At 41.3% G+C, this 23,988-nt stretch overlaps 1 protein-coding gene and 1 long non-coding RNA gene across 3 annotated transcripts in view; one reads left to right on the top strand and one right to left on the bottom strand.

The window, feature by feature from the left end:
* LOC103105998 (uncharacterized) overlaps window positions 1–23,988 on the top strand; it is a 50,779-nt gene that overhangs the window by 14,390 nt on the left and 12,401 nt on the right. For both annotated transcript variants that reach the window (XR_001629281.2, XR_008917394.1), the window contains exons 2-3: window positions 1,443–1,548; window positions 2,901–2,973. This is a non-coding gene — a long non-coding RNA (uncharacterized LOC103105998). The remainder of the gene's footprint in view (window positions 1–1,442; window positions 1,549–2,900; window positions 2,974–23,988) is intronic.
* On the bottom strand, window positions 1,538–16,661 carry NMRK2 (nicotinamide riboside kinase 2). Its single transcript, XM_003340723.4, has 7 exons — window positions 16,414–16,661; window positions 12,067–12,157; window positions 9,744–9,792; window positions 9,409–9,580; window positions 5,424–5,495; window positions 3,444–3,550; window positions 1,538–1,962 (listed from the first exon to the last, which is right to left on the bottom strand). The coding sequence occupies exons 1-7, from the start codon at window positions 16,437–16,439 to the stop codon at window positions 1,877–1,879; spliced, it is 603 nt and encodes a 200-aa protein (XP_003340771.1). The 5' UTR covers window positions 16,440–16,661; the 3' UTR covers window positions 1,538–1,876.

Here is a 23,988-nt window from a genome sequence, read left to right as displayed (position 1 = left end):
TAAGGGTAATTACCACCTTCTCTACTGCTGAGCAGTCTGAATGGACTCAAGAATGAGTCTGCCATTAGATGATGAGGAAAGATAGCCTAAAGAATGTTACTAAGAAGAGGCCACTTGGATTTTCCCCTTCTCCTGTCTTGGGGAACTGCATTTTTATTCTCACTGGGATTTCTGGAATCACTGGGATGGGACAACCCAGTGAAAAGAGCACTGGATTCAGAGTACTTGGTAGACCTGGGTTCATGTTCAGGCAGCGTCCCTTGATCGTTGTGTGACTTTAGGAAAGTCACTTAGCCTTTTTTTTTTTTACAATCAGTTTATTTTTATTTTGAAAAATACTTAACTGTTTATCACTTAACTTTTCTAAACTCTAGCCTTTTTTTTACAATCAATTTATTTTTATTTTGAAAAATACTTTCCTGTTTATCACAACTTTTCTAAACTCTAGCCTTTTTTTTTTACAATTTATTTTTATTTTGAAAAATACTTTCCTGTTTATCACTTAACTTTTCTGAACTCTAGTCTTTTTTTTTTTACAATCAATTAATTTTTATTTTGAAAAATACTTTTCTGTTTATCACTTAACTTTTCTAAACTGTAGTTTTCCTGTATGTAAAACAGGGCTAATTAAGCTAGGGGCTACTATTATCTGGTTATTATTATATTATTATCTATATATTATAACAATATATTATATTCTAATATTATCTATTATAATATTATCTAACATTATCAATGTTTTACAGATGAGGAAATTGAGATTAGGTGAATGGTTCAGGGTCACACAGCTAATAAGTGTCTGAGGCTGGATTTGAATCCAGGATCTCCTAGGTCTCTAGACCTCACTCTCAATCCACTGAGCCATCTATCTGGCTCTTGGTTGACCTTCCATCCCATGCCAGTTTGGGAGTTTGGTTTCTTCCTTGGGCATTGTGGGAGGAAACAATTGTACTCCCAGCAACAAGATATCTTAGTGTGGATCACCCATCTTCCCTGTCCAAAGGATGCTTCCCTTGGAGCTGAGGCCATTACTGAGGAGCAGATCCTAGCAACAGCAACATATATTGTAGTTAGTATTTTAATGGTTACTGAAATGACATCAAGTTAGCTGCTTTGAAAAATCTGAGAGCCTGTAGAGGGATGAGGGAACTGATTTTTCAGATTGCTCTTAAAGGGAAGAACCAGGGCCACTATGGGAACTGCTCTGGGGAGAACCACAAGGTCACTTCCAGTTTCAAAATAATCCTATAGAAAGGCAGATTTCAGCACCGCACAAGGAAGAGGTTCCTACCCATCAGAGCCATCTTTCAATGGCCTCCACTGCCTGGGCAGGTAGATCCTAGGTTCCAACTCTGATAGTGGGTGGCTGTCCGCATTCTATGGGGAGAGGGGAAGTTTGTGCTTTAGGTAGGCATTAAACTGGATGCTCTCTGACATTCTAGGATCTTGTGACTGTGAATTCAGCGATGTCTCCCTGCACCCAGGAGACACTTGTCAATGTCTTTCATATGGAACTGAACCAGCTGGCACCAAAAGATAGAAAAACAGGTATGTGTGTATTTATTGCCCAAGTGGGTTGTGGCCATCACAAAATATATCTTCAAACATCTCTGAGATCCCCGGCAGGCATTGTCCTTTCTTCAACTGAACCAAGGAAAGAAGTTATCGCTTGCTTTGTCCATCCTGCTCCAGAGGGAGGTTCCCAGATGGTCTCAGGTCAGGTCTGACTCCCCAGGGGCCAAGAGAGCCCCTCTCTCCAGGGCCTGGACAGTCCTATGGACTTGGTCCAATGTATGTTCCCTTGGCATGATGAAGACCTGTCAAGACAGTGAGGGGCAGGTCGGAGCCGCTCCCTTTCTCACACTTTTCCCAGAAGTTAGGAACAATTTAAGAGTGTATTCTGAATGTCTTCCAGGACTTGACGGTAAAGCTCATCTCTGGATTTTAGCCCGTCCAGATGCACTAGAATCAGAAAGAAATGGATTAGAACAATGGGACCTCAGGGGAATGGTATCATAGAAAGAATACTGGATTTGTAACTAGAAGGCCCGAGTTTGGATTCAGATCCTGCCAATTATTAACTATGTGACTTTGGGGGAAAATCACTTAATCTCTCTGAATTTCATAAAACCCAAATATAAAATGTAAATGCCAGATTAAGTGATTTCTAAGGTTTCTTGCAGCTCTAAATCTTATTTTCAAACATCAGTATTTTTTATCCCTTCTATCTTTTCCCTCTCCAACTGGGGAGTAGAGGGGAGAAGAAAGTAAAATAAAACCATTGGGACATTTATACACAATTAAACAAAGCAAATTCTCATATTAGTTATGACCAAAAATGTGTGTCTCATTCTGCACCCTAAGTCCAACTCTTCTCTGTTGATTGAAGGGCAGCATTTGTTATCACTGGTACCCTAGAATTTAGTGCTAACAGCACTAAATCTTATGATTTTAAAAAAAACCTTACTTTTGGTCATACTAACAATTCTAAGACAGAAGAGCAAGGGATAGGTAAATGGAGTTAGGTGATATGACCAGGATCACACATCTAGGAAGGGCCTGGGGCCAAATCTGAACCCAGGCCCTTCCAACTCTAGGCCTGGTCCTGTATTCACTGTGCCACCCAGCTGCCTCTAAATCTTATGATTTTAAACTTAGACCTTTCCAGTGAAAGGCTCTCCAGAGTTACTAGGTATGTTAAGGAAACAAGATTTAGTGGATAGGCTTCTGGACTTTGAGTCAAGGAGCTCCTGGTTCACATTCCACTTCAGATACTTATTAGCCCTGTAGACTTTAGGCAATAAGTTTAACTTCTCAGTCCTTCATGTATAAAATAAGGGGTTTAGGTTCAATGGCTTCTGAGGTCTCTTCCAGTTCTAAGCTTGTGGTCTTTTGGGCAGGTTGCTGGATTTGGAGACATCATTCTTGAGGCATGAGGTTGAGGAACATGAGGGTGGCTATTCCTTGGAACAGGTAGGTTTTGATGTGATATAGAAAGGAAGATGTTTCTGATAGAAGATGGTAATGCATTAGCTTTACCCAGTGAGGGTGGTGGAGCTGCTGCTTTTGGATGGTGGGGACAGGTTGGCTGGAGGTGGAAGGACCTAATGACTTCAAGGCCCTTTTAACTCTCAGGTTTTAGAGAGATCATGGTCAGGAGCTGGACTTTGTCCAAACTGGGAGTGGTAAGGATATGCATTATTTATATTTTCTAAGGTCTTCTTGGCTTTATCTGAATCCAGAGATAATTTGATCCTTCAAGTCAAGAAGCCTAGACAAGTTTTGCTACTTAGTACCTGTGTGACCTTGGGCAAATCTCATTTCTAGTCTAGGTTTTAGTTTTCTCATCTCAAGAGACTGGGCTAAAGGAACTCTAACTTCTTCTAGTTTTAACACATCTGACAAAACAAAGAGTCTCCCTGAAGTTCAGGGATGCAACTCACCTACATCCACATTGTTGTTATCCATCTCCTTCCTGTATTTCTGGTACATGGGCCACACATGGCCATCAAAGAGACCTGGGGGGTCAGGGACCTTATAGCTGCGACTACTGCAGAGAAGAATGAGATGGAGAGTGAGGTTGTGGCACCCAGATCCCTCCTGAATGGGATGATGGAAGACTAAATGGGGCTGTGTTGGGGGGATGGTGTCAGAATGGGTCCTGGTTTGGATCTCAGGAGGCTTGGTGCACAAAATATTTTCTTGACAACAAAGAGCTATAGTAAGTTATATAAGTCTTATCAAGATGAAAAAAGGGAATCCCACAGAGGTTAAGGGATATGACACACCTAGTAAGTGGAAGAGAGCTGTGTTTTGAATTGAAGGCTTTTGAGATTGAATGACTCAGAGGGGATGTTATAGAGAGAAGATATGGGTTGAATTAGATGTTGAAAAGCATACTGGATTTGAAGTTAGAGGACTGATTTCTTACTATATGTATGACTTTGGGCAATCCATCTAATTTCTCTGGGCCTCTCTTTATTAGTAAAATGAGGGAGTTTGAGTAGAAATCCTATAAGGTTCTTTCTATCTTTAAGCCAGATCTTATGACTTCTGAGGTCCCTTCCAATGCTGAGATCCTGTGATTCTGAGGCCAAAATGATCTAATTTATTCCACAGCACAGTTGTCACTGTGGGTCATAAACCTTTCTTCTTTACTTCACTTATCCTTTCTCCTTTTCCACATATTCCCTAAAATATCAGGTGGGTAGGAATTTGCCCTAGCTCAATTATTTCCTCCCTTAGAATCCAGGCTACACAGATAAATCCTGGGTTGAGGTTCAAGAATTGTTCTATAGTTAGACGTAGCATTTTGGCCTGGGGATAGAGAAACTTGTTATTAACCAACAAGTCCTAAGTTGTACTTTCTGCAACCAGTTTCTCTACAGTCACTGCTTGGGATTCTGACCACAGAGAGCATGGTGGTGGGGGAAATGTATGTCTCATATCTTAAGGAAGACAAGGAGGCTGCTGCCACATTTTCTCTGCCCTGAACGATGGCTCTCTGTTCCCCTTTGGCTCCCCTCTTCCCCCACCATGGAAAATTGGTTATATAAGTTGGTTGTTTCATCTCATCTATTAGACTGTGAGCATGTTGACTGCTCTGTGCCCAACAGATATTGATTAATGGTTCATAGAGCCTAGTACACAGGACTTTCACACCTTCACAAATATTAGTTATATCATATTGGCTTGAATAGGATCATAGAATCTTAGAGCTGGAAGGACTCTCGGTAGGCATCTAGTCTAACCCATACTTGAGCCAGAATCCCTTCTCTATAACATCCTTGACAGGTGCTCATCCAACCACCACTTGAAGACCTCAAGGGATGGGGAAATTTACCACTTATCAGAAAGTACATTTTATGCAGACAGAAGCATATGATTTTTCAATTGTTTATTTGGGTTTATGTTTTGGGGTGTTGGTTTTATAAGATTATCCACTCACAAAAATGCCCAATATGGAAATATGTTTTGTACAATAACACACGTATGACCTAGATTGAGTTACCTGCCAGCGCTAGGAGGGAAATAAGTTCGATCATATATACCTTAGGAAAACTGGTGTGGAAATTTGTTATTATATGTAATTGGTATATATATATATATATATATATATATATATATATATATATATGCATTTTACTTGTGAATAATTCTATTTCTGAGACAGTTTCCCTTTATATCAAGCCTAGATATGCTTCTCTGTAACTTCTCTCCATCATTTCCAGTTCTGCCTTTTAGGACCCAGCCCAAGTCTAATCTCTCTGTCCCATTACAGACTTTCAGCACTTGAAGATAGCTATGAATTGGTTGCAATACTCTCACTCCTTCTGTCCCTAGGTACTTAAGTCCCACAGTTGACTTTGGTAAGCATTGGGCAAGATTTGGTCAGTGGGCTGATGCTTAGGGCCTCAGTTTACCTTCTTCTTCTCTTGCATTCCTCATATGGCACAGTCAAAAAGTAACGGCGATTGTACAAGTCCAGCAAGGGCCTGGGCAGCAAGGGAGACAAAGAGATTGGTGGTTAGCATTTCTAATGATGATTGCCCATCACCGCAAAGATATTTCTCCTTTCTCTGGCCCTCAGAGACACTCTAGGAGCTTGGGATGTGGACTGACAGTAGTAACTTCCTGGCATTTATTAAAACAAAACTCCTTTATGTTTAGAAGGTGCTTTGTATACTTACTTCAATTCATCCTGGCAGTGACTGTGAATTGGTGCAGGAGGGATTATCTCTACAGATTACAGATGGAGAGACGGAGGCTTTTGAAGGTTAAATGACTTGTGTAGGCTCACACAGCCAATAAATTGTCAGAGGCAGGCTTTGAACCCAGGCTTCAGAACCAAGACTGTTCACTGTAGCACATTGTCTCTGAATACTTGGTCAGGCTGGACAGGGTGGAAATGCTGTTGCCCATGTAAGATTTGGGGTATTTCGATGAGTATTTTCAATGTCCAGGGCTTGGAGCTAATAAGGCTAAAGACATTGCCTGGAGCTTCCTATGGAAGAGTTTGCTCTTTTTTGCACCCTCAACCCTTACTATGCATCAATGATCATGATGGGATCTGGGTGAGGGAGTGTGAATATTTCAAATCTGTCCTTCCCAGTGATTAGGGCCATGGCTTAGTACATGAGCCCTATTGTTAGAGGCTGGATTTCTCCTTTTAGGGGAAAACTGATAAGCTATGCCACCTACCAAAGGAGAGCATTTTAATTTATTTTTTAATTTAAAAAAATCCCTTACATTCCATCTTAGAATCAATTCTGCATATACCCCTATACCTCTTCAATATCTCAACAATCCCTTTAAATATTACAATATTGGTTCTAAGGCAGAAGAGTGGTAAAGGCAATGGGGGTTGTGACTTGCCCAGAGTCACACAGCTAGGAAGTATTTGAGGTCATATTTGAACCCAGGACCTCTCAACTCTAGGCCTGACTCACAATCCACTGAGCCACTGGAACATTTTTATTTAAATCAATGAACCAGTAAGGAAATCTAAAGTTTTAATTTTTAAATTAAGGCAATTAAATATCTTTTTTAGCTACTGGATTTCATCTTATAAAACATTTTTAAAAATCCACCATTTGGGGGTCTTGATCAATGACACATGTAAAACCCAGAGGAATTACATATCGGCTATGGGAGGGGGGTTGGGGAAGGACAGGGAAAGAATGTGAATCTTGCAACCATGGGAAAATATTCTAAATTAATTAATTAAATAAAAATGTCAACTAAAAAAATTTTAAAAACCCACCATTGGAAGGCCTCTAGCAAATAGAGTACATTCTCTATGGAGGATTTGTGGGAGGACAAGGACAAGGGTGATATAGGATGGGAAAATAGAGGCTGAATCTTCCTTATGGAGGAGAGGAGACAGCCTGTTGGGATTCATTCAGGCACTGGAGCAACTGGGTTTGGCCACAGATTTCTTGGATGATTTTTGGTAAATTGGCTAACCTATTTGGGTCTCAATTTTCTATCTTTACAGTGGGTTTAGGCCCACCGACTTGATGTATTGTGAACTTTCATTGACAGAGGGTCCAAAGCCTTTTAACAAGTTCAAATGCAAACTCAATAGGCAGCTTTGAAAAACTTGGATTAGAGTGTTTGGGGAACCAGGCATTCTGGGTAATTGAAATTTCTGGTTGAAGGAGAATTAATTGGGAGTCGCATTTATTTTTTCAATAATTGCTCAAAAAGTTAGCAATTTACTCTTCTTTTTTGCTAAGATACAGTGAACATAGTCAAGCTGTCTTTGAAGGTTCTGCGGAGTGTTTTGTCCTTGTATTGAACATCAAATAGTGATTATAAGGCTATAGGCAAAGGACAGGGGTTCCCAGGCAATTAACTGAAATCTACCAGTAAGTCTTGAAGCCTTCCCAGAAAAAGCTCCAAGCAGGCTGCCACCAGCAATCCTTTCTTCCTTGATTTGCTGGAGTTTCCAAAGGGGAGAGAGCATACTCCAGTTGCCCCTGGGATTTTATGGACAGCATCGCTTCACTCCCATGAGGAATTCCTCTTTAGGTCTTGGAGAAATGGGAAATAAATCCATAGAATGTCAGAGATGGCAAGGCTCTTAGACCTCCTTAATCAGGTCCAAATGCCTTGTTTTATGGATGAAGAAACTCAGGCCCAGAGAGGGAATGGGTCTTGCCTAAGGGGACAGGCTAAGCCATAAAGTCAGAGTTTGAAGGATTTGGGTCTTTATGATTTATCTTATGTAAGGCATCTCCTGGAAGCCATTGAGATGAGGAATTTTGTTTTCAATAACCAAAATGTATAGTTTTTTTGTCTTTTTCTTAAATTCTTAGACTTAATTTTTAAAATTACTTTTAAACCCTTACCTTCTTCTGTCTTGGAATTCATTCCAGAATAGTAAGGGTTAGGCAACTGGGGTTAAGTGACTTGCCCAGGGTCACACAACTCTGAAATATCAAGGCCACATTTGAACCCAGAACCTCCTATCTTCAGGCCTGACTTTCGATCTACTGAACCACCTAACTACCCCAGTTTTTTAAAAAAGCAGATATTGTAGAGATATAAGGGTGCTGCTGATTAGTTGAAATTTTTTCTGGGATAGGACTTCATGGTGTCCTCAGTGTGGATGTGCACTTTATGGACACACTCTCATCCCTGTCTTAATAGATAGTTCCCTGAGCTGATGAGACTCCCCTTACTTAGCAAGGCTGGGCATCAGACAGTGGACCATTACCAGGCTGGACCTAAGACCTCTCTAGCTTGGTAGATTCCACAGTGGCTGGGCCTCCACTGGCCCAACTTCCACAAACCTAGGGTCACCTCCATGCTAGGAAGAAGCATCAGAGGAGACTCTGGTATCATAGGACCAAAGGTCTAGGGCTAGAAGGGACCAGAGAGGCCATTTAATATGAAGTTCTTATTCTACAGATGAAGGAACTAAGGACCCAGGGATATTAAGGGACTTATCCAATGCCTCAGAGATGAAATTTGAACCCAGGTCCTCTAATAGTTCTTTCCACCAAGGTTCTTTCCACCATGCCATGCTGCCTCATTGAACAGAGATTCACTAAAGTTCTATTCTTAATATAATACTAATACAGAACACATCATCATTATCATCATCACCAGATCATACAGTCACAGTTGGAAGGGAAGTCATCAAGTCCAAATTCCTTATTTTACAATTGAGGAACTGAGGCCCAGAGAGGTTTGGTAATGTCCAGAGATCATACAAATAGTATGTGAATTTTGAACCCAGGTTCTCTCATTCCAAATCCAGAACTCTGTTCAATGACCTCCAAGTACAAAGGGTTTAGAAAGCGTCACCCAAGTCCTCTTCATTGCAGACAGGAGTGTACTGCAGCCAACTTGAACCAGTTCTTTGAGAGCCGATTGTTAAATGTTCAGGATGAGCATTTAGACCTTGGAAATTGGCAAATTTTATAAATCGGGACTTAATTAGATAGATTGTCAAGACTTAAGAAGTGATAGAGAAAATGTTAATAATGCAGATGAAACTATGAGTAGGTTCTATGCATATTTTTTCAAAAAGGGAAACAATCAGTGTTTACCAGTACGCCTGTGGGCAGGTCTAGGGATTCTCAAAGGCTATAGCAGTGAAGGTTTAGTAGGTTCCTACCAGGATGTAATGGCTTTGAGTAGGGGTCAGTGGTGGCTGTGTCTAGCTAATCCCAGGAGAGAAAGTTCTTATCACCCACTCAAAGAATGGCTCTCAGGTGTTGATTTTTGGGGTTTGTGGCCGTTTGTGAGTATTATCTTCTAAAGTGTTGATGGATAGTGATCTGAGTTGGTGTTCTGGAGGAAATTCTAGATCCCTGAGTCAAGGCTTGGGAAATGGACAGACCTTGTTCAAGCAAGATGGAAACAGAATGAATTCTGGGAATGGCTCTTGCCTCTTACTTGTAACTGTAGAGCAAGAAGCCTTCCACAATGAGGATGTGGGTGTCATTGGAGCCAGACTCCTGGGAGTTGGGCAGGATGTTGATCCCATGTGTGCGGGCAAACTTCATAGGGTTATTTAGCCACGCGAGGACCGTGTTCTGCATGGCTTCCATGTCCAAAGATTCTAGCACTGGGAGATAAAGGGAAGACAGAAAAAGAGGAGATGAGTGAAGGCCCTTGGATGCATGGGCACACATAAATGTAGAATGTGTACCAGTAGCTAGAAACATTTCTACACATCAAAGAAGACAGAAAAAAAAAGAAACACTTCCTAGAGCAGACACTGTCCTTACCGTCCCATTGCTTAAAGCCGTCTTCCCCGACTTCTATTTGATCTTGTGGCTGAAATATAGTGAGCAATAAAACATTGCTACAAACTCAGAATTATCAGTCCCCTAAAAATCTCGGGATGACCACAATATCATAAGATTTAGAGCTTGAAAGGACTTTAAACAGCATCTAGTCCAACCCCCTCATATTTTAAAATAATCAGCATTTATTAAGTACCTGTTATACCAGGAATCTTGCTAGATAGACACTGGGCACCCAAACACAAAAATGAGATAGCCCTGCCCCTCAAGGAGCTTAAATTCTATGGGTACCCCCTCGTTTTATAGTGAAGAAGAGAGGGTAAGCAGAGAAGAGAAGGGATTCCTCTATAGTCATATAACTAGTAAGTAATTAGTTACAACTGGAATTTAAACCCAGATCCTCCAATTCTAGATCTATTTTTTCCCATCACTATACAGCTAACTCTGACCATCATCAGATGGTCACTAGACAAAGCTGTTGAAGGCAACAGGACTTCAGAGAAGCTAAAGTACTGAGCAATGGAAATTTTACCAGACATTGTATAAAGGAGGCTTTTTTGGGGGGAAATGGAGGAAGAGAAATACTCCTCAGATTATATTTCTGGGGTTTGCCTATTTTATTCATATATCAAGCCAGCCCACTTCTATCTCCCTAAAATAGAGAGAAGTTGTAGGGTTTGTGGAGAGTCAGACAGGTAGCTATCAAAGGGCAGAGAATCCTTATAGTGGTAGTCATCATCCACGTGGTATCCAGATCAGGACAGGGGGAATGGGCAGGACTTTGGGACTAGGCATCTGAAACTGGGGTCTAGGACACCTTCCTCTAGGACTCTGCCATTGGTTAGTAGAAATGGTAGAGCTAGGAACCACAGAAATTCAGGATGACCTGAGGCCCTTTGGAGGAGCTAGTTAGGCCTTAGCATTGTAATCTTCCTTCCTTCCTTCCTTCCTTCCTTCCTTCCTTCCTTCCTTCCTTCCTTCCTTCCTTCCTTCCTTCCTTCCTTCCTTCCTTCCTTCCTTCCTTCCTTCCTTCCTTCCTTCCTTCCTTCCTTCCTTCCTTCCTTCCTTCCTTCCTTCCTTCCTTCCTTCCTTCCTTCCTTCCTTCCTTCCTTCCTTCCTTCCTTCCTTCCTTCCTTCCTTCCTTCCTTCCTTCCTTCCTTCCTTCCTTCCTTCCTTCCTTCCTTCCTTCCTTCCTTCCTTCCTTCCTTCCTTCCTTCCTTCCTTCCTTCCTTCCTTCCTTCCTTCCTTCTCTGGTACTGTATTCACTGAGCCACCAAGCTGCCCCCACAGTCCCTTTTAACATCATAGGTACAGCCAGATCCCTGAAGTAGGGTGTGTGTGTGTGTGTGTGTGTGTGTGTGTGTGTGTGTGTGGTTAGGGGGAGGCAAGGTGCTAAAAGTGCTCATAGCCAGAGGGGACAAGATCTGCAATAGGTTGTGTTCACTGCAACTACTGCCATAGGAGATCTACTCCTCTCCTCTTGTTGGCTCTCTGACTCTCTTCCCCTGACTGGATTCCTCTTCTCTCTTTTGCTCCTTCTCTAAAGCCCATCCTTGGGGGCTCCGGGCTGAGGATGGGGCATGTGTACATGTGGAGGGCTTGGGGTGTAGGTGAGATATGACTAGGCTAGCTCTAGAAGTGGAGGGATGGAGCCAGACACCATTCTCAGAACCCACCTTATATTAAAGTCTCAAACTGCTAGAAGTAGCTGCTGATGGAAAATTCTCACTAGGTCAGCCTTTCAGTTTTCCTCCAACCTAACCCTGCTACTGTAGGTTCTGTAGAGCAGATTCCTGTTCAGGGGTAGGGGGTTGCCTTGGATGATGGGGAAAATGTTGAATTTGGAGTCAGAGCACCTGGACTCTAGGCTGGAACACCAATGGACTCAGTTCTAAATCCTCCCATGAAACTGACATTATTTTAGGACAGCAAACTATTTATTCTAAGTAAGAAATTAACATCTTTTTAATCTGGAACACTAATGAGATAGCAAATGAAATAATAAATATAAAGTGCTCCACAAACCTTAAAAGTGCTATATATTGCTTGCTATTATTATTACTACGACTCCTACTAATGCTGATGACATTCTAGGATGGAATATTGACATTGTTCTAGGCTAGAACGCTGATGGTAATCTAGACTGGAATACCAATCATGTTCTAGGTTGTCACACTCTTGATATGACTGCTAATAGCCATGGTCTCCTACATTCCTTTCTTCTGTTCTGTCTAGAGAAACTCTCCCACAGCCTGGGCTAAAGGCTAGATGACAAGGTGACCCTCTCTGGGCTTGGAATACTTACCTTGTAAAAGTCATCCTGGTGGATCACACAGCAGTTTGGTAATGCTTTGATGAGTCTGTTGGTCAGCGTGGTTTTTCCACCATTGGTCATACTAAGGAAAGAGGATTACAATCGGGTATTGCTCGTGCCATATAGAGGATCCCAAATCTTAAGCTTCAAAAGCTCAAGGGAGCTTCAGATCGCACTAAGACTTTGGAGATGCCTGGTATGAGCCCTGACCGAAATCGTGGCCTTTAGCATTTTTCTAGGAAATGACTTTGACACAGTAACGGATGATATTCTTTCATTCATTAATTCATTTTAAGACTATTTAGCTGCTACTATACACCAGACATTGAGGATAAGCAAGCAGAATGGAGCGATGCCACCCTCATGATGCTGAATTTCTCTGTTTTCCTTTATTAAAGATGGATGGACATCTGGTGCATTGAATTTAGCGTGCATTCTCTTTCAAAATGATACCACATGGTGCTCAACAATAGTCCAGCCTGGATCCTCAGGAAGGGGAGAGGCCATGTTGATGCAAGAATATGATGAATTTAAAAGGAAAAGAAATGAAGAAGGTTTAATGGCGCAGGAGGTAGAGGTGTGCTTGGCTTAAGTGTCATCTCTGACTGATGACATGGCCTTGAACAAATTGTCCCTCGAGCAACTATATAACACTACAAACTATGGTCCAGGTGCCAATCTGTATTGGTTAAAAAAACCCCAATACACACATATTTGCCTCCTGGGCCCTCCCTAAACTCAGTGAAGTCATAGTCAGTCATTTTCAGACTTGTCTGACTATTCATGGCCCCATTTGAGGTTTTTTTGGCAAAAATACTGGCGTAGTTTGTCATTTCCTTCTCCAGCTCATTTTACAGATGAGAAAACTGAGGCAAACAGGGTGAAGTGGATTTTCCAGCTCATTTTACAGATGAGGAAACTGAGGCAAACAGGGTTAAGTGGATTGTCTAGCTCATTTTACAGATGAGGAAACTAATGCAAATAGGGGTAAGTGGATTACACAGCTAGTAAGTCTAGGATTGGATTTGAACTCAAAATGAGTCTTCCTGACTTTAGGTTTAGCACTCTATCTACTTTGCTATCCGACTCTCCCAAAGAAGTCATTGGTCTATTAAAAAGCAGAAAGAGTAACAGGTGGCTACCCAACACAACAGAATCCCATCTTCTGAGCCAAATGTTTAAGAAAAGCTAACTAAAGGCTTTTTGTGTTCAGAACAACACCTACTTAAAAAGAATCTGTTTCTAATTCTGTCATACAAATTTGATGGGAAAGGTTGCCACATCACCAAGTTTTCACTTTTTAGATGACTTCTCTCACTTTTATTTTATTTTATATTAAGTTTAATACTACCTGTATGCCATGGAACAAGCCACTTAACCTCTGTCAGCCTCAGTTTTCTTTCTTTCTTTTCTTTTTTTTAACCCTAAGGCAGAAGAGTGGTAAGGGCTAGAATGGGGGTTAAGTGACTTGCCCAGGGTCACATAGCTGGGAAGTGTCTGAGGCCAGATTTGAACCTAGGATCTCCTGTCTCTAGGATCTCCTGACTCTCAATCCACTGAGCCACCCAGCTGCCCCCTCAGTTTTCTTATCTGTAAAATGAAGATAATAATAGCACCTACTAATCAAGGTTATTGTTAGGGTTAATTGAGATTTTATATGTATTTTTTGCATATGTGTAAAGTGCTTTACATACTTTAAAAGGCTATATAAATGTTTTTACAGATGAGAAAACTGAGGCAAATAAGGTTTAACTGATTTGCCTAAGTCTGCATGGCTAGTACATATGTGGGGCTAGATTTGAACCTGATTCTAGGTCCAGAGCTCTATCTACTGTGCCACCTAACTGCCATTATATAATGTGTAATAAAAATCAAATAATAAAAGAAAAAATAATAAAATAAAAATATAATATAATATATAAGTTAATAATAAAATAAAATATTATTGGATATTATAGATGCATAGAGAAAATAGGATGACAGAATTAGAGCTAGAAAGAAAGGGTCTCAGAAGTGGCCATTTTACAGATGAGGAAACTGAGGTCCAGGGAAGTTAAGTGATTTGACCAAGGTCACATGGGAAATATCAGATCCAGAATTTGACTTCTGACTCTGGATTCAGTGCTCTTTCCTCCTAACTGTACTTTTTCAAGTATGGAGTAAAAGGAAAGATGGAAACAAATATTTATGAAGTACCTACTATGTGCCCAGCACCACGTAAAGTGTGTGTAATTTGAATCTGTTACCCTAAAAACTATTTCTTTCTTAAAATATTTTTTAGCTTTATGAAATGCTTTACAAATATTATCTCATTTGATCTTCACCATAACTCTGGGAGTTAAGTGCTATTATTAACTCTCTTTTACAGATGGGGAAACTGAGGCTGAGGGAAGCTAAGAGACTTGCCCAAGACCACACAGCTAGAGTATCTGAGGAAGGATTGACTGAATATCTATCTACCTTGCTTCCGAGCACCTTCCTTCCCCCTTCTTTCCTTAGATTCTAGTATTCTACACTAAATAAAAATGGAGACTAGCTCAGCTCCTTTCCCTCACTGGTCCTGCTGCACTGACTAGAGTGAAAAGCTGCATCTTGTCCCAGGGAGGGACAGATCAGTATCTTAACAGTCCGCATGGCCAACTGGGACACCGTCACCCCCACCTCTGGGATCTCCTGCCTTTTTCAGAGCACTCCCCCTGCCTTCTCTGAATCTAGATGGAAGGAGCCTCAGTGAGGCTGACCGCTGAGCCTTTCCCTTTTACATCTATCTCTTCCCTTCCTCTCTCTCCATCTAAGAGGTTCTTGTCTCCCTGTTAGGAAAGCATCCCCTGCCCTGACTCCATCCACTGAATCCTCTGGCTCCTGGAGACTAAAGGACTCCCCCATTAACCTCCTCATCCCAGGAGATGGCTCTGTCTGGGGACCACATCACCTGCTCTGCCCTTCCTTGACCCCCCAGCACCCCTGCCCTCCCCACTTGATATTTTTAATATTCTCCCCAGAGCAACCCCTTCAACCCTGTAGTGAGACTCCTGTTCCACCCTCTACTCTTTCTTCTTTCCCCCCAAAGAGCTCCTCTGATCCAACGGGACCCTCACTCCTCTTCTTATCCTCCTCAGAGTACCTTCTTTTTAAACCCTTACTTTCTATTCTACTAACAACTCTAAGAAGGGCAAGGGCTAGGCAAATGGGGTTATAAATTGACTTGCCCAGGGTGACAGAGCTAGGAAGTATCTGAAGCCAGATTTGAACTTCTGTTTCCAGGATGGGTTCTCTATCTACTGAACCACCCAATTACCTCCACTTTCAATAATTTCCCAGACTCCAGAGTGTCTATCTTAGCCCTCGATGGTGTCAGTTGTGGGGGAAAAGTCCCCCCAAACCATACCAGCATACCCTCCCTAATGGAATTGTGAAATTCCAATGAAATCCCTCTCTAGGGTCCTGATATTCAGCTCCGGCATCATTTTGGCAGATTGCCTTCATGCCAGCTCACCTTTCTCTATAGCACTGAAAGCTTTCCCAAGCTCATTCCTTCCCTGGTCCTTCTGAGCTGGGTAGTCTAGATATTATTATCCCCTTAATGTAGGTGATAAAATGGAGTCTTAGAGAAGGAAAGCAATCAACCCAAAGACACACAGCTTGAACGAGCCAGAAGGAGCCTGAGAAAGTTTCTGATTAGAGTCAGTAAGTGGGGAATAGGAGTGAGGGGGCAGTGGAGAGGATGGCAGGTCTGAAATCAGAGGAGCTGGGTTTGAATCCCACCTTTGTCATTTACTCTCTGTGTCACCTTGGGAGAGAGTCTCTTTCCTTCTAGGGACCTCATTTGTAAACTGAGGGGATTGGACAAGAATTATCTCTGGATTCCTTTCTAGTTTTTTTTTTTTTAATCCTTCCCTTCTGCCTTAGAATCAATAGCATATAGTGGTTCCAAAGCAGAAAAAGTGGCAAGGGCTAGGCAATGGAAGTGATTTACCCAGGGTCACACAGCTAGGAAGTATCTGAGGTCATATTTGAATCCATGACCTCTCATCCCTAGTCTTGGGTCTCCATCCACTGAGCAACCTATTTGCCCTTTCCTCTCCAGTTCTAAATTTATGATCTTAGTTCAATCTTTTCATTATACAGATGAGGAAAATGAGGTCCAGAGGGTGAAAGGGGCTTGCTGAAGACCACACGGAGGTGGTCCTTGAACGGGACCTCCTGAACGATGGGAGCTCTCTAACGGATCCAAGCATCTTCCCAGCCTTCTCTTCTTCCCCCTCCACCCCAGCCCATGAATTTCCCTAAGTCTTGAGCATGCCTGAGGGGGAAAAGCCAGGTCTGAGCGACACTCACCCTCCAATGCCAATGATGTACTTCATCCTCTGTTCCCGCTGTGGGTGGGGAGTGGTGGCAGAGATGGAGCGGGGCGGTGCCAGGGGGCAGGAGGAGTGGGAGGCCACCTGAACAAAAGAAAAGACTAGATTGTCAAGCCTGTCCTCCTGGTGAAGTCTCCTTGGGCTCCCCTCCTGGCCTTCTCTCCTTCTCCTCGGCCGCTCCGTGCCCCCCCTTTACTACTTCATTGAGAAAACCTCCTGGCCTGACTTTATAGCTCCAGGAATTTCACCTTGGGCCTCTGCGGGGCGGAGCTAAGAAGGGGGTCCCCTCCTGCTCCTGACCAATCAGGAAGGCAGGGCCATTTCTGGGGGCAGGAGAATGTCTTGTGGCAGCTGCACCTGTTCCTCAGCCCCTTTTAGAAATAGCTTCCCTTTGCCTAAATTAGTCACAGGGCAGGGGAGAAATGTCAGTCACCCTGGCTGGCTCCTCGGGGAGAAGGGGTTACTGGAGCAGGGAGCGTGGCACAACTCACTCATCGCATCCAGAGGCTCGGCGCTAGAAATAAGATTGGCCTTTCTTGTCCCGGGAGCCCGTCTGGGACATCAGCAGCGTTTCCTTTCGGTTGTTGCTTTAAAGTGTCAACTCTTGCACCTCCCAAAATAGAGTGTTAGTGAGGGAGGATCTGAGAACTTGGAGCACAGACCTTAGAACTAAAGCTAGGGGAGGATTTTAGAATGTAGAGCCGGACTGTAGAACACAGAATGCTGGAGTTGGGTGGGTGGGTGGAATCTTAGGACACAGAATATTAGAGCTGGACCTTAGAACACAGAATGCTAGAACGGGTGGGTGGGAGGATTCTTAGAATATAGAACTTTGAATATTGGAACTGGACCCTAGAACCCTCATCCCTCCTCATATTACAGGCAGGAAAGGGGGCAGGGGAAGTGGCTTTCCCAAAGTTTCTTGTACTTCCGAAAATAGAACGATAGGGAGGAGTTTAGAACATGGAGCTGGCAGAACAAGAGTGGAGCTCAGGTATCCTGGCTGTTACCTCGTAGGGGGTTTTCCGCTGACCTGTGGCTGTCTTCCATTCCATTCCTTCCTACCTCTCCATCTTCTTCCTTCTTTCCCCCACCAATAGCTCTCCGTTTCTTTGAAGGAAGAGGGAGGGGAAGGAGTAGAGAGTGAAGGTGATGGAAGATCTTGAAATGATGGTCAAGAAAAGAATGAGGAAGAAAGGGGAAGCCAGTACTCAAAGACCACCTTTGCCTCCTCCATTCTTCTTGTCTACTTCAGGCTGGCCACGGAACTGTCCACATCCTAAATTTTCTCTAGTCAGGATCCACAGTCCTAAGAGTGGACATTTGTATAGTACTTGAGGAAGTTAGTGGCACAATGGATAGAACTCTGGACCAGGAAGACCTGAATCCAGCCCCAGATATGTCCTAGTTATATGATCCCAGTTATATGATCATTCTCTGTCTACCCCAGTTCCCTCAACTGTAAAATGGGAACATAATAGCACCGACTAGTCAGGAGAGTTGTGAGGATTAAAGAAATAATATTTGTAAAGCACTTAGAGTGCCTAGTACATAGAAGGTGCTTAATAAATGCCTGTTCTCTTCCATTTTTTTAAAACCCTTACCTTCCATCCTGGAATCAATACTATGTATTGGTTCCAAGGAAGAAGAGCAGTAAGGGCTAGACAATGGGGGTCAAGTGACTTGCCCAGGGTCACACAGTTGGGAAGTGTCTGAGGCCAGATTTGAACCTAGGACCTCCCATCTCTAGACCTGGTTCTCAATCCACTGAGCTACCCAGCTGCCCCTTCTCTTTCCATTTTAATGGTTTCAAAGCACTTATACTGTATAGAGTGTTCCTCAAGTCTTAGGACAATTTTTAAGCTGTGAGAGGTTAACATTACCCTAAGTCTTTGGGGACACCCTTTATATTATCTCACTTCATTCTGACAACCATCCTGAGGGGTAGGAACTGTATAGAGCATTATTCCCATTTTGCCAACAAGGAAACTGAGGCTTATTAGCCTCAGTTAATCTCTCAGAGATTTTAAATAATTCCCCCAAGCTCACTAATCACTTTCTCCCCATTTCTATACTTGGTACTGTAAATGTCACTGGATTTTAAAGTCAGGAGACTTGGTTTGAATCAGAACTCTGCTAATTATTATTAACTAGGATGAGGAACTTCATCTTTGGTCCTCAGAGAGGTTACTCTGGATCTCAGTTTCTTCTAAAATGAGGAGTTTAGACTACATAATCTCTAAGATTCCCCCCAACTCTACCATTTAGGGCTCTGTGATATAAGTTCCTTTCCAGCTCTGCGATTCTATGTTCTCAGGACCCTCCCAGGTCTGACATCTCTGATCTGGCATGTCCTAAGCTTCCTTTCAGCTTGGACATTCTACGTTCTGTGTTTTAAGAACTCTTCCAGCTCTGAAATTCTGTATGGTCTATGAGCCAATGCTTTACACTGGAGGAGAAAGTCGGAGATTCCAGTCCCCAGCTCTGACCTCTGCCACAGTTATGAAGAAGGGAAGGGAGAGTCGAGAGGAGATTTCCCTGAGAGCCTCTTCACAAGAGCACGAGGCTTGGGCCATGAGAGATTGCTAAAATTCACGAGTAGATGAAGTCACCAGGATTAGTCAGACTGCTGGGTGAGGCCGCCTCTGCCAAATTCCTAAGCCTCATGCCTTGGCTGCCCAGCAGATGGGATGGTCTTGTGGGACAAGAACCTGTGTGAAGGCATATAAACCCCACAAAAATCCTAAGTAGGTGAGATGGTTGTGGGGACACCAGATACCACTAAGGACTAATTGGGGCATATATGTAATTTTGTTTTACTGAGTTACTATAATCATATATTACTTTTAATTCACTTATACAAGAATATTGAATTGTAGTGAAGGAAAAATAACACGACACATAATTGTACATATTAATATTGAATTAAAAGTAATTTTGTATTGGATAGTTAGCTTTCATTTTAATTTTTTTTTAGTTTGTCCTTAGAGATTCCTGGGGTGTTGTTGAGTCAGGCATCTTCAAAGGTGCCCTCTTTCTTTCTTTCTTTCTTTCTTTCTTTCTTTCTTTCTTTCTTTCTTTCTTTCTTTCTTTCTTTCTTTCTTTCTTTCTTTCTTTCTTTCTTTCTTTCTTTCTTTCTTTCTTTCTTTCTTTCTTTCTTTCTTTCTTTCTTTCTTTCTTTCTTTCTTTCTTTCTTTCTTTCTTTCTTTCTTTCTTTCTTTCTTTCTTTCTTTCTTTCTTTCTTTCTTTCTTTCTTTCTTTCTTTCTTTCTTCCTTTCTTTCTTCCTTCCTTTCTTCCTTCCTTTCTTCCTTCCTTTCTTCCTTCCTTTCTTTCTTCCTTTCTTTCTTCCTTTCTTTCTTCCTTTCTTTCTTTCTTTCTTTCTTTCTTTCTTTCTTTCTTTCTTTCTTTCTTTCTTTCTTTCTTTCTTTCTTTCTTTCTTTCTTTCTTTCTTTCTTTCTTTCTTTCTTTCTTTCTTTCTTTCTTTCTTTCTTTCTTTCTTTCTTTCTTTCTTTCTTTCTTTCTTTCTTTCTTTTCTTTCTTTCTTTCTTTCTTTCTTTCTTTCTTTCTTTCTTTCTTTCTTTCTTTCTCCCTTACCTTCTGTCTTAGAATTAAACCTGTGTATTGATTCCAAGGTAGAAGAGAGATAAGGGCTAGGTAATGGAGGTCAAGTGACTTACCCAGGGTCACACAGCTGGGAAGTGTCTGAGGCCAGATTTGAACCAAGGACCTCCCAACTCCAGGTACCTCTTTTCTTTTGGAATGAAGTCTAAATGCCTTACTTTGTTTATTTTTCCAACCTTATTTCCTTCTCTTCCTCTGGACAAACCCTCCACTGCCTCTAGCCTTGGGGTATATCTGTTTTAATAATCACTATGGACAAACATTGCTCTACCTATCAGCCTCCTTCTCATTGGCCATGCCTGTATTGATAACACTTTAAGGTTTACAAATGATAAAAACTAATATTTATATAGCATTTATTATGTGCCAGGCACTGTGCTAAGTGCTTTATAATTATTATCTCATCTGATCCTCATAGCAACTCTGAGAGGTAGGTTCTGTTATTATTCCCATTTTATAGATGAAGAAACTGAGGCAAACAGAGATTATATCATTTGCCCAAGGTCACACAGCTAGTGAATGTCTGAGTTCACATTTGACTCAGATCTTCTAGGCGTATTCTTCTAACCACTGCATTATTTTGCTGCTCTGAATCACTTCCTCACTATAGAAGTAGGAGATAGGAATAGCAAGGGAGTTGTTATTCTTATATAGAGAAAATGGAGACCTAGTTGGGTAAAGTTGCTTGCTCAGATTTGTGGAGCCAGGATACCCCCTTGTGGAGGTTTTGGCCCAAGATAAGATTTTGGCCTTGGTTTTGTCTTTCAGCATTAAAAAAAAAAAAGATTTTATTTTCCAATTACATGTAATGACAATTTTCAACATACCTTTTCCAAAATTATAAGATCCAAATTGTCTCTTTCCCTACCTCCTCTCAGAGATTGTAAGCAATTTGATCTGTGTTATATATGTATTATCATAGCATTAAAAAAAACTGGAATGAAAAATTTATTGATTCAAAATATATTGCTTAGAGCTTAAATTAAGCAAACTAAATATCTCAACTTAATGCTCTTTTTAACTCCAGTGACTTGGATGAAAGTGGGGATCGCAGAATGTTGGGATCATAGATTTAGAGCTAGAGGGGATTTTAGAAGTCATTGAAATTGTCTCCTTCATTTTATAGGATATTATGGTTATCGAAGTCCAGAGAGTTTACTTAAACTGACAGAAACTGGATTCGAATATTGGTCCTCTGACTCCCAAACCAATACTATTTCTCTTGGGTCAAATGAAAGTAAGGCTAGTTAACATGTTGGGTGATAGAAACAGGAGTCAAAAATACCTTTTTTTAAGACCAGAATAGGGATTCTTAGCATTTTTGTCATAGACCCATTTAACAGTCTTGTAAGGCCTATAGATCCCTTCTCAGAATAAGGTTTTTAAATACAAAAAGAGAAATAATAGGCTTGCAAAGAAAAGTAATCACATGGAAAAAGTTATAAAATATTAAAAAAAACAAAATCAGTGTTCCGCCCCCTCCACCTGTCCCACTAAGATCTATCCATGTATCCTTTGGAGGAGGGCCAGTCTGTAAGCCCCAAGTGAAAAGCCCCTGATTTAGAAAAACGGGCCCTATTCAGCAGATTTTCATTGGGGCAAATATAAAGTTGTTTACTTTGGATCCTGGGCAAGTCACTTAACCCCAATTGCTTAGCCTTTACTGCTCTTCTGACCTGAAACCAATATTTAGTACTGATTCTAAGACAGAAGGTAAGGGTTTTTAAAAAATCAAGGGTTGGAGGCAGCTGGGTAACTCAGTGGATTGAGAGCCAGGCTTAGAGATGGGAGGTCCTTGGTTCAAATCTGACCTCAGACACTTCCCAACTGTGTGACCCTGGGCAGGTCACTTAACCCCTATTGCCTAGCCCTTACCACTCTTCTGCCTTGGAACCAATACCCAGTATTGATTCTAAGATGGAAAGGTAAAGGCTTATTTAAAAAAAAATCAAGGGTTAAAAAAAATCATATTGGGTGGGGGTAGGTATGACTAGGGAGCTGTTTGTGTGAAAGAAAGATCTGGAGTTTGTAAATAGACTATACACTCAATGTGCTATCAATGGTGTGAGCTTGTAAGCCAAAAGAGTGATTAGTATTATAGACACCATTCATAGATGCCTAATATCCAGAAAGGAAGCCCTCTGCCTTGGTCAGACCATACTGGAAGTGTTGGATTGCATTATGGACACACTGCGTTTAGGAAGGGAATCTTGTTTCCAGCAGAGTCTTTCTCTGATGTCTGCTGGTGATGGGACTCATCCTGCTAAGACTTCAGAAGTAGACTTGGTGATGGAGTTATTATGTGATTTGTTTCCTATGTTTGTTTCCTATTTTGCAACCTTGTAGAGAGCCTCCAGTTATATTTTGGAGCTGGTATGGGTGGTGAGACTTTATTACTCATTTTTATTTTATTTTTATTATCATGCAAAACATACTTCCATATTGGTCATTGCTGTAAGAGCACACTCATGCAAAACCCAAACCCCAAGATAAAATCATAAATACACTGATGTGAAAGACAATTCCAACAGTTCTTTCTCTAGAGGTGGATAGCATTCCCTGTCATAAATCTTTCAGGATTGTTCCAGAGCACCGTGTTGCTGAGAGTAGCCAAGTTTTCATAGATAATAATTTCCCAATATTGCTGTTACTATGTATAATATTCTCTTGGTTCTGTTCATTTCACTCTGCATCAGTTCATGAAGATCTCCCCAGCTTTTTCTTTTCTTTTCTTTTTGAAAAATTTATTTAATTAGATAGTTTAGAATATTCTTCCATGGTTACAAGAATCATGTTCTTGCCCTCCCCTCTCCCAACCCCTTCTCATATCTAATGTGCAATTCCACTGGGTTTATTTAACATGTGTCATTGATCAAGACCTGTTTCCATATTATTAATATTTGCACTGGGGTGATTATTTAGAGTCTACATCCCCAGTCATATCCCCATCGACTCATGTGATCAAGCAGTTGTTTTTCTTCTGTGTTTCTACTCCCACAGTTCTTCCTCTGGATGTGGATAGTGTCCTTTCTCATAAGTCCCTTTGAATAGTTCTGGATCATTGCATTGCTACTGGTAGAGAAGCCCATTACATTCGATTTTACCACAGTGTATCAACAGTCTCTGTATACAATGTTCTCTTGCTTCTGCTCCTTTCACTCTGCATCAATTCCTGGAGGTTGTTCCAGTCTCCATGGAATTCCTCCAGTTTATCATCCCTTTTAGCACAGTAGTATTCCATCACCAGCATATACCACAATTTGTTCAGCCATTCCCCAATTGAAGGGCATCCCCTCATTTTCCAATTTTTTGCCACCACAAATAGTGTGGCAATGAATATTCTTGTACAAGTCTTTTTCCTTATTATCTCTTTGGGGTACAAACCTAGCAGTGCTATGGCTGGATCAAAGGGCAGTCTTTTAGCACCCTTTGGGCATAGTTCCAAATTACCCTCCAGAATGGTTGGATCAATTCACAACTCCACCAGCAATGAATTAATGTCCCAATTTTGCCAAATCTACCCCAACATTTATTACTTTCCTTTGCTGTCATGTTAGCCAATCTGCTAGATGTGAGGTGGTACCTCAGAGTTATTTTGATTTGCATTTCTCTGATTATAAGAGATTTAGAACACTTTTTCGTGTGCTTACTAATAGTTTTGATTTTAATCTGAAAATTGCCTATTTTCATGTCCCTTGCCCATTTATCAATTGGGGAATGACTTAGTTTTTTTGTACATTTGATTTAGCTCCTTATAAATTTGAGTGATTAGACCTTTGTCAGAGGTTTTTGTTATAAAAATTGTTCCAAATTTATTGCTTCCCTTCTAATTTTCCTTGCATTGGTTTTGTTTGTGCAAACCCTTTTTAATGTAATGTAATAAAAATTACTTATTTTTCATTTTGTAATTTTTTTCTAACTCTTGCTTGG

The sequence above is a fragment of the Monodelphis domestica genome, chromosome 3 (genome assembly GCF_027887165.1).
Source record: "Monodelphis domestica isolate mMonDom1 chromosome 3, mMonDom1.pri, whole genome shotgun sequence".
Taxonomy (NCBI): domain Eukaryota; kingdom Metazoa; phylum Chordata; class Mammalia; order Didelphimorphia; family Didelphidae; genus Monodelphis; species Monodelphis domestica.
This window is presented reverse-complemented; position numbering and strand designations above follow the sequence as displayed.

Bases quoted from the DNA above. Each gene is read 5' to 3' on its own strand.
- NMRK2 (XM_003340723.4), bottom strand. From the start codon at position 16,439: ATGAAGTACATCATTGGCATTGGAGG. The intron at 9,793-12,066 runs GTAAGTATTCCA...ACTATATTTCAG, and splicing joins ACCAGGATGACTTTTACAAG to CCACAAGATCAAATAGAAGT. The intron at 9,581-9,743 runs GTAAGGACAGTG...TTTATCTCCCAG, and splicing joins CGGCTTTAAGCAATGGGACG to TGCTAGAATCTTTGGACATG.